The following is a 10,942-nucleotide window of genomic DNA, read 5'->3' as shown; positions in this document are numbered from 1 at the left end:
CTGAGTTTTCTTCTAATCTGACCCACTTATTCTCTTATATGAACACCTCTTAGCCCCTTGAATATTTCTTTCATTATAATTCCAATCTGTACTCCCCTTGAGAAATCTCACACCCACTAACTATTACCTATGCACTAATGACTCAAAATGACTGTCACTAGCCTAGCCTTCTTACTCTTATTTTCACTTCTGGGCATTTCCATTTAAATGCCCATCATTACCTAGAATCTAGCATTTCCAAATTAAGCTCATTATCTTGAAGTTCACTGTCAGCAAACATTTCTCTTTGATTTCTTGTCTTGCCTAGTGTTACCAGTGACTCATATATTGCCCGTTTTAGTGGGTGATATTTAGCCCTCTCACTAGATTGTTAGTGCATTGGATACGAGTGAACCATCATTCTACCCAAATCTCTATTCTCCTGGCTTTTGTGACAGTACTCTCCGGTTCTTCTGTTCCTCTAACTATTCCCTCTAAGGCATCTTTCTGAAATCCTCAACTCTCTAACTAATGTTACTGCTCCCTCTGGATTCTAGCTTTTACCCACAGAGACTTCTTTCTCTGTTCACTTTTATTTAGTGATCACAGCTATTCTCAGGGCTTTTTAACTGCTAACTTCCAAATCTATACTTCTATCCCTGAGCTTGCCCCTGAGTTTCAGAATCTTATTTATAGCTAGCTTTTGCCTATTATTTGGATGTTCCAGAAGCTCACAAGCCATTTGAATGATGTTTCAGCCATTCAGCATTCAAATGGCTGAAACAGCCTATCACCTTTCCTCAGACCTGAATCTCCTGCTTCTGTTTTCTTTGTCTCATAATGGGAGCTATGAGACGGAAACCACTGTCTCATGACAGGAGGCTGTGAGGCTAATGGAACCATCATCCTCCTATCATTCAAAGCAGAAAGCTCTTGAGTTGTACATGATGCCTACATTTTGCCTACACAGTCAATTATCCTTAAACACTGCTTTTAATCCCTATTTATCAAATCCAGCTCCTCCTCTCCTTCTCTCAACTCTCCCTGGCCTAGATATCTCTCACATAGTCTTTTGGAATAAATGTCTTCTCTTCTTGCACAGTTTCACTTCCGTGAGTGCACTCATCACATATTGCTACTCTTTCTAAAATACAAATCTGACTTAAAGTCTTTAATGGTTCTCTAATACTTCCAGCAGGCCATAAAAAGCTGCCAATGACCTGGCCTCTGCCTATCTGTAATGATTTATTGCCTAGTCTTTTCAGAACAGCATTCTCTTTCTTTCAAGGGAACAACTCCCCCATTTCAACTATGCGATTATTGGGAACATGCCAATATTAGAGTAGTACTGTCCTTACCCTTCCAAGCTATGGACGTGTGTATGTGATCACGCTGTGTCTATCAGAGTTCATACCTCAAATTTTCTAAATGGAAAGTAGAGAAAATGCTTTTTCCTTTAAAAAAAAAAATACTCTTTTACTCTTTGTCAGTTTTGGAGAGTGAAGCCAGAGAGGAGCCAAGATGAGAGACAGAATGAAAGATTCTCCATGGCACTCAGCTCTGAATTCTGATCCTTGAAATTCCGAGTCTCTACAACTCTGTTCTGTGAGGTATCTGAGGATTCTGCAAATAAACTTAACCCCCTTTTTTGCTTAAAGTAGTTGGCATTGGGTTCCTGTCACTTGCCAGCAAGAGATGGAATAATTGCTCTGTAGCTTGTGTCATGTCACACTTTTCAATTTTATGATCTAGTAATTGTTCTGCATCTAGTCCCCCCACATCTAGTCCCCGTACAGTCATGACTCCTTACCTCTGTTCATAGTTTCTCCTACCTGAAGCTTCCTTATGCCTTTGTCATTTTGCTAATTCTTCCTGTCCTGGGGAAAGCCCAAAGGGCATGCCATGGTCTGTGTCAATACCAGTGAATTAAAGGAAAGTGGAGGGAGGGAGTCCTGTAGCAGAAAGCCCCAGGCACTACAGAACCTATGATCATCACTCCTATGGCTACCGCCAGACAACTATTATTTTTTACCTGTTAACTATTAGGAAAAGCACAATTGAGTGCAGGTGGTCTTAGGTTTTAGTCTCTCAGTTCTGAGAGTTTAGCAGGAATGGGGAAGGAGATTGGAATGATTCAGTAGAGTAAAAGTTTGGCACTTCTATCATCCATATCCCTTAGCTTTCCTTTTGTGTTTTCTTATAGTTAGATCGCCTAGAGAGTTGTTAAAAATATTGATGCCTGGGTCCTACCCCCATAGATTCTGATATAATAGATCTGGATATAGTTTGGGCATTTGGATTTTTAAAAGCTCCCCAGGTACTTATGTGTAGCCAAAGTTAAGAACCGCTGCTCTGTGGTGCCTGATCAGTATGCACCTATTTTCACGGTTAAGCATTCTGGACTGTTACCATCAATTTCTGCAGTGAAGAAGTAGGCAATGATTGCTCTATGGTAAAGTTTTTTGTCCACTGAATGAATTGGGAAGTATTCCATCCTATATTTTTTGGAAGAGTTTGTGAAGGATTGGTGTTCATTCTTCTTTGAACATTTGATAGAATCATTTGGGCTTGGAATTTTCTTTATGGGAAGTTTTTAAAATTACTGATTGAGTCTCTGCTTATTATAGGTATATTCAGATGTTCTGTTTGTTCTTGAGTAGTTTGTGTCTTCCTAGGAATCTGTCCACTTCATCTAAGTAATTTGTTGGCATACAGTTGTTCATAGCATTCCCTTTTGATCCTTTTTACTTCTGTAATGTGGACAATAATGCCTACATTTTCCTCCATAATTTTAGTAATTTCAGTTTTTCTCCTTTTTTCTTGATTATTCTCTCTAAACATTTTTCATTTGTCAGTTTTATCACTTTAATTCAGTGAACTCTGTTGATTTTGTTCTTTTTCTATTTCAATAATTTCTGGTCTTTTATCATTTCTTCTACATGCTTTGGTTTAGTTTGCTTTTTTTTTTTTTGAGACAGGGTCTCACTCTACTGCACAGGCTGAAGTACAGTGGTGCAATTACGGCTCACTGAAGTCTCACTTCCCAGATTCAAGCAGTCTTCCCCCATCATACCCAGCTAATTTATTTTTTTAATTTTTAGTAGACATGGGGTATCCCTATGTTGCCCAGGCTAGTCTCAAGCTCCTGGCCTCAAGCGATCTTCTCACCTTGGCCTCCCAAAGTGCTGGGATTATAGGTGTCAACCACTCCCACCCCAGCCCTGCTATTCTTTTTCCAATTTTTTTTTTTTTTTTTTTTTTTTGGGACGGGGTTTCACTCTTGTTACCCAGGCTGGAGTGCAATGGCGCAATCTCAGCTCACCGCAACCTCTGCCTCCTGGGTTCAGGCAATTCTCCTGCCTCAGCCTCCTGAGTCGCTGGGATTACAGGCACGCGCCACCATGCCCAGCTAATTTTTTGTATTTTTAGTAGAGACGGGGTTTCACCATGTTGACCAGGATGGTCTCGATCTCTTGACCTCGTGATCCACCTGCCTCGGCCTCCCACAGTGCTGGGATTACAGGCTTGAGCCACCGCGCCCGGCTCTTTTTCCAGTTTTTTAAGGTGGAAGGTTGGGCTATTTATTTGAGATTTTTCTTCTTTTTTATTTTTTAGTTTTGGGTTCACAGCAAATTGAGTGCAAAACACACAGGGTTCCCATATAACACACAGCCTTCCTACTGTCAGCTTCCCTCACCACAGTGGTATGTTGCAATCAGTGAATCTACATTGACACATTATTATCACACGAAGTCTACAGGGTTTACCTTTGATGTACATTCCTATGGGTTTTTTTGTTGGTTTTTGCTTGAGATGGGGTCTCAGTGTGTTACCCGGGCTGGAGTGCAGTGGCATGATCTCAGCTCAAAAACAACCTCCGCCTCCTGGGTTCAAGTGATCCCACCTCAGCTTCCTGAGTAGCTGGGACCTCAGCTGCATGCTACCATGCCCAGCTAATTTTTGTATTTTTAGCAGAGATGGGGTTTCACCACGTTACCCAGGCTGATCTCCAACTCCTTGGCTCAAGAGATCCACCTACCTGCCTTGGCCTCCCAAAGTGCTGGGATTACAGGCGTGAGCCACCATGCTGATGATTCTATGGGTTTTAACAAATATAATGACATGTATCCCCCATTGTAGTATCACGCAGAATAGTTCACTGCTCTGAAAGTCCTCTGTGCTCTGCCTATTCATCCCTCTCTCCCCTTTAACTCCTGTCAACCACTGATCTTTTTACTGTCTCTATAATTTTGCCTTTTCCAGACCATTATATAGTTGGAATCGAACAGTAAATATTCTTTTCAGATTGCCTTCTTCCACTTAGCAATATGCATTTAAGTTTTTCCTATGTCTTTTCATGGCTTGATAGCTCTTATGGATTTGGGGTTTTTCTTGTTTTGTTTTTGAGACAGGGTCTCGCTTTGTCACCCAGGCTAGAGTGCAGTGGTGCAATCTTGGCTCACTGCAACCAACACCTCCTGCGCTCAAAATGATCCTCCCACTTCAGCCTCCCATGTAATTGGGACTAGAAGCACGCACCACCAAGCTTGACTAATCTTTGTATTTTTGGTAGAGACTGGGTTTTGCTATGTTGCCCAAGCTGGTACCGAACTCCTGGACTCAAGCGACCCACCTGCTTTGGCCTCCCAAAGTGCTGAGATGGCAGGCATGAGCCACCACACCCTGTCTTTGGGTTTTTTTTTTTTTTTTTAAGAGACAGTATTTTGCTATGTTGCCCAGGTTGGGCTTGAACTTGCCTGGACTCAAGACACTCCTTCTGCCTCAGCCTCCCGAGTATCTGAGACTACAGGTAAACACCACGATGCTGGCTTCATGTTTTTGACAATGAATAATATTCTATTATCTGGACTTCTTTTTCTTTTTTTTTTTGAGACGGAGTTTCGCTCTTGTTATCCAGGCTGGAGTGCAATGACACGATCTCAGCTCACCGCAACCTCCGCCTCCTGGGTTCAGGCAATTCTCCTGCCTCAGCCTCCTGAGTAGCTGGGATTACAGGCACGCGCCACCATGCCCAGCTAATTTTTTGTAGTTTTAGTAGAGACGGGGTTTCACCATGTTGACCAGGATGGTCTCGATCTCTTGACCTCGTGATCCACCCGCCTCAGCCTCCCAAAGTGCTGGGATTACAGGTGTGAGCCACCGCGCCCGGCTGGACTTCTTTTTCAAATATAAGTGTTTACAGCTATGTATTTCCATCTGAGTACAGCTTTCACCACCTACCATAAACTTTAGTATGTTGTGTGAAGTAGTTTGTATAGGAAAGCCAAGATAAATGCTTGCTTGCTTTCATTTATCCACAAGTTTTGAAAATAATAAGTAGGTTCTGTAGTGTGCCAATTAAGAATTTGCTTTCATTTCTACATTTATCCTTTGTGCTTGCTCTATGAAATGGATTTGGGCCTTTTAATTTATTCTTTGCCAGCTGGCAGATAGTAAACCTTGTCAATAGAGGGCACTGGAGAGAGAACTGCAGGAGGAATGGGTTTTGGCTCCTGTTTCCGATTTCAGTTGGGCAGGTTTCTGTGGTCTGGGCAACTTCTTTAGTGGCTTCTGCACTGTACTGGCTTCTTCAGTGCTTGGCTATCACACTATACAGTGACCAGTTGTCAGAAACTTCTCCTAGCACTCCCCGCAGACGGTTTGTGGTAGAATACCTCTGGTGAGACACCTTCCCAAGAATGGCTTTCACCAGCACTCCAGGAGAAAAATGTCTGGCAACTTCCATGCCACCCTGTGAGCCACAGGCCTTTTCTCTAACAAGGTCTGCATGCCAGCTCTGGTCTTGGCTCTTCCTTTGCCACCATCTCAGCCCTAGCTGCTCCTTATATATGCTAATCCCGTTTTGGAATTCTCTTGCTTCTTTACTGGCGAATCCATTATTATTCCAACCCTCTATTATGGTTAATCTTAAATAAAACTTTCCCTATTAAAAAAAAAAAAGTGTTCTTTCCTGATTGGACACAGAGTGACACACCTGGTAATTTCTAAAGGTGACTATAAGATCGATGAGCTAATCTATCAAAATTAAGGATTTATGTTCAACAGACAAAATTAACAAATTTAATGGAATAAAAGACAATTTAAATGTCTAAAACTGACGATTGATACGATTGATACCTGTAATATAAAAGAGACCATCAAGAAGAAAAATGGGCAGTGGAATTCGATAAGCAGTTTTATAAAGAGGAAACTCAGAAGGCCATCAAGAAATGTTCGGGCCGACATGGTGGCTCACGCCTGTAACCCCAGCACTTTCAGAGGCCTAGGCGGGCGGACAGGAGTTCGAGACCAGCCTAGCCAATATGATGAAACCCCGTCTCTACTAAAAATACAAAAATTAGCCGGGCGTGGTGGCAGGTACCTATAATCCCAGCTACTCGGGAGGCTGAGCACAAGAATTGCTTGAACCCGGGAGGCGGAGGTTGCAGTGAGCCGAGATCGCGCCACTTCACTCCAGCCTGGACCACAGAGCGAGACCCAGTCTCAAAAAAAAAAAAAGTTCGGAGCCAGGCGTGGTGGCTGACTCCTGTAAGCCCGGCACTTTGGGAGGCCAAAGCGGGAAGATCGCTTAAGCCTGCGCAACATGGCGAAACCCGTTTCTACTAAAAATAGCTGCGCATGGTGTCTCCGCCTGTAGTTCTAGCAACCCCGGGGACTGAGGCGAGAGGATTAGAGACTGAAGCTATAGTGAGCCGTGATCTGGCCACTGCACTCCAACCTGGGTAACGCAGCAAGACCCTAGCTCAAATAAGAAAAAAAAAACCACAATGATTACGCAAGTCGCTGACCCCTCCCTCCCACGATTCTTGCTGTTTCCATTCAGCTACTGGTCTCCTCCCGTCTGACACCTGGCGCGTTTATCTGATGTCACGAACGCGCCACACAGATTCGGGCCGCGCAACCTCTGTGGCCATCTACACGGCGCGCAGATGCGAATATTCCCGCGGCGCCGGAAGTCCGGAGCACGTGATCTGGTGACAGTGCTCGCCTCCTGTCCGGCTCGGTCTAGGTGCTGCGGCACGGGATGGCGGAGGCGCCTCCTGTCTCAGGTATTGTCCCGGCCTGAGCGGGACTGGGCCCCTTTCAGGGAACGGAAATTGGGTCAATGACGAAGTTCTAGGGCTCCAGCCACTCATCGCGAGAGTAGCGCGTGTTAGGGCTGGGGATAGTGGCCTGGAAGGGCCAAGCCCCGCGCGTCGTACGTACGGAGATCTCTAGCCTCCTGAACTGGGTGGTGAAGCCCGATAGCTGGGTTTCGGAGGAGAGAGGACTTGTCCCGGCGTCGCGAGTCGGTGTGGGTGTCCCGCCCTCCCCACAGGCTTTTCCTGGGCCGGCGGCGCACTGACCTTCGACAGGGCAGTCATCGGCCAGGTCATAGCCCTTGACCGTCGCGGGCTCTTGACGTATAGGGTGTGGTCTGTTCGTACCTCCTGGGCTGGTGGCGTGTGCGCGAGTCGAACTCCAGTAGTTTAGAGTCTTAGCCTGCCACGAACCCGGTGTGACTGTCCTAGTCTTCTCATCTGTCAGTTGGGAGTAAATAAGTTAATTCCTGTGATCGCTCCTGCCCTGCAGTGTACCTGTTCCATAATTGTTCACTTACTTCCCTCCTGGAGTTGCCTCAGTGTGTAGAGACAGCCTCATTTGTTTGTTAATATAACATCCATTTCCATTTCTTCAGGGTGTTCCATAGATGAGTGTTTTCCAAATTTGTTGGACAGCGACCAAAAAAAAAAAAAAAAAATTTTGCATCACGCCCTTAGGGTACACTTATATAAATATAAAAGCGAACCAGAAGTTTCTGTAAGCGGTGGGGTTTGTTGGTTGGTCGGTTTTACAATCAGTAATATATTATGTTTTCAAAGAAATCACAACCCACTTCATTCACTTGATTTTATGGCCCACTCTGGAAAACAGGGCAGCAGTTTGTAGAATGGGATTTGGAAATCATTGGTTTGAGTCAGCTCTGTCTCCAACCAGCTGTTGGGCCACCAAGACCGTATGTGTATTTGTGTACTGGGTGGCAGGTAAAATGTAATTATTACTGTGGTTCTTAGTATAAAAAGTTGGAAAACATATTGCATTGATGTACTGTAGTCTTGATGTGAATATTAAGTCTTTGTTGGGGGCCGGGCGCGGTGGTTTATGCCTGTAATCCCAGCACTTTGGGAGGCTGAGGCCATCAGATCACCTGAGGTTAGGAGTTCGACACCAGCCTTACTTAACATAGTGAAACCCTGTCTCTACTAAAAATAAAAAATTATCCTGGTGTAGTGGTGGGTGCCTGTAATCCCAGCTACTCAGGAGGCTGAGGCAGGAGAATCACTTTAACCCGGGAGGCAGAGTTTGCAGTGAGCCAGAATCGTACCATTGCACTCCAGCCTGGGCAACATTACAAGACTCTTGTCTCAAAATAAAAATAAAAAAACTCTTAGTTGGGGTTGGAAAACTTTTTAGGCTGGTGTTTTTTTATTCTCCCTTAGTCTTTCACCAGATTCTCTAAACCGGATCCATTAATTGTCTCATCCACAGGCTCATTTCTGACTCATTTCTGTACCCTTCAGTGTTTGAAGAAGAATTGGGTGGGGCCTAATTGTGAGTCAACCAAAGTTCAACACTATGGTTGGTGTTGCGCCTGAATTACTCTTTCCAACCCAGAACGTATCCAATGAGGCAAAATCTTCTAGTCCAAAGACCTCTTTACTGGTTTTCATGTGCTTTAGTTTGATTTTGCTTTAGTTCCCTTTCCATGTTCTTACTTTAGCATCATCTTTAGCCGACACCCTCATCATCAAGGTCCTTAAACAGAAGCCCAGTGCAGAGGATACCTTTCTGCCAGTGAGCAGACTCTGCAGTGCCAGCCTTGTCTCTGGACTTTCTAATCTGCCAGTTGGATTTCCCTTTATTCTGCCCCACCTACCTATTGGACACCTACCGTGCTATATTGAATTTAGGGTACCACTTACTTGTATTCTAGCCATAATGACTAGACATCCTATTTACTAACTTCCAGCTATTCGAAATAGTGAAAAAAAAATTGGTGTCTCTGATCTCTGCCATGGCCAGTTACCTGATCAAATTTGTCCTGTTTCCCTTCTTCATGTCTCTTACGGGTTTATTTCCTGAGGGCTTTGCCTATTGCCTCTTATCTAGTTGAACATATATTGTATATGAATATATGCAGCCTTCTCTGGACTCTCTAATTGCATCAGCTCATTACTGTTTAACACAAAACACTGTTCCCATCCTTTACTAGGCTTCTCTGGACATCTTTAATCTTATTTCTGGCCCTCTTTCCAGCCTTGCTTTTTCAAGCAAGAGAGAACTACACAATACCAATTGGTCCAATTTAACCCTTCCAACGTTTAAATTATCTTATGTTTCCAGAATTCCTCTGCTACCTTCTGTATTTGTCTAATCTTGTCATTTTATGAGGCCCTCCATCCCACCCCTAGAATTCTGCCTATGTGAAAGCTTTCAGGACAAATCCTGAATTGGGTGAGAGGTACCCTATGACCTTTATGATCTCATTCCGTTCTTCATTGTATGTTTCTATGTTACCCACTACCCAAGCTGTGTTAGTGTGAGAGCATGGTCTCTAATACTACATACACATCCTGAGTTGGAATCCTGAAGACTTCCTTGAAATATCTCTGTGGCCTTGGGCAAGTTTCTCTTCAGGAATGTAAGGATTAAATGAGTTAACACATGTAAAGTGCTTAGGATAGTGCCTGGCACGTAATACATAATAAATGTTAGGCCTTATTATTAGACCTGAAACCTTCAGGCTCTGTACTGCACACATTTATGCTCAAGCCTGTGTGTTTCAGATACTCTGTAGTCCTAACAGCAATTGTAAAGTATCATTTTAACCATTTTATGTGTGTTACTAACTTGCTTTACTCTTCATTGCAATTCTTGCAAAATTCTTTGATATAGAGATCATTACTAACTTGATTACATGTAAGGAAACAGCCTAAGTAACTTTCATAAAGTCACAGTAAGTGATGAGTGACTTAAACTCATGTCTCCCAGACACTATCAATTTATAGTATATTCTGTATGCTACACATAGTTCTGACTTTGCTACTAACTAATGTCTTTAGGCAAACCATTTTGTCTTTGCGCTTCAGGGACTGAATTGACTGTACCGAGAAGCATCTTCTGGGGGAACATGAATGGGTTGAAGGGGAGTATGCTTAATTTTTTCCACTTTGGGATTATAAACCATATTATAGAGGTTATGTATGGAAAACCCAACATATATTCCTAGGGGAAAGAGATGAAAACTATTATTAAGTACTATCTATGAAATCATAATTAAATTTCTCAGTAACCATTAAAATAAGTATTATCATCCTTTACTAGACAAGGAAACTAAGGCTGAAAGCAGACATGTGGTATCCCTATGTTCATACTATAAGTTGAACGACTAGACTTTAACCCATTTGGCTTAGTCCAAAGCCTGTTTACTTGATATTACACAATGTTACTTTGGTTTTTCGAAAGAAGACCACGTGGAACCTGATGATTGATATCCCTGAACTGTTAGCTGGCCCTAAATTTTTATAATAAAATAAGTACATGTAGTCCGGGTGTAGTGGCTTATGCTTGTAATTCCAGCACTTTGGGAGGCCGAGGCGGGCGGATCATGAGATGAGAAGTTTGAGACCAACTTGGCCAACATGGTGAAACCTCATCTCTACTAAAAATACAAATGCATGAGGGCGCATGCCTGTAGTCCCGGCTGCTTGGGAGACTGAGACGGCAGAATCGCTTGAGGCTGCATTGAGCGGAGATCGCACCACTGCCCTCTAGCCTGGGCAACAGAGCGAGACTCTGTCTTAAAAATAAATAAATAAATAAATACATGTATACATAGTACTTTATGGCCCAGGTGAACATTTTTACCCAACAACACTTAGCTATCATTGGCTATTGGTGT

At 43.3% G+C, this 10,942-nt stretch overlaps 1 protein-coding gene across 6 annotated transcripts in view; it reads left to right on the top strand.

Moving 5' to 3' along the window:
• The first annotated feature begins 6,874 nt into the window (after positions 1-6,874).
• The window catches only part of NFX1 (nuclear transcription factor, X-box binding 1), an 81,841-nt gene continuing 77,773 nt past the window's right edge, over positions 6,875-10,942 (top strand). For 3 of the 6 annotated variants that reach the window (XM_032299965.1, XM_032299966.1, XM_032299968.1), the window contains exon 1: positions 6,875-7,049. In XM_032299965.1, the coding sequence (XP_032155856.1) occupies positions 7,025-7,049 (25 nt within the window). In that variant the 5' untranslated portion in view covers positions 6,875-7,024. Of the gene's footprint in view, positions 7,050-8,529; positions 8,593-10,942 lie in introns of all 6 variants that reach the window. The other 3 variants (XM_032299964.1, XM_032299967.1, XM_032299963.1) reach the window with 2 other exon arrangements.

Source organism: Sapajus apella, unplaced genomic scaffold (assembly GCF_009761245.1).
Source record: "Sapajus apella isolate SASKATOON/1434 unplaced genomic scaffold, GSC_monkey_1.0 scaffold42, whole genome shotgun sequence".
Taxonomy (NCBI): domain Eukaryota; kingdom Metazoa; phylum Chordata; class Mammalia; order Primates; family Cebidae; genus Sapajus; species Sapajus apella.
This window is presented reverse-complemented; position numbering and strand designations above follow the sequence as displayed.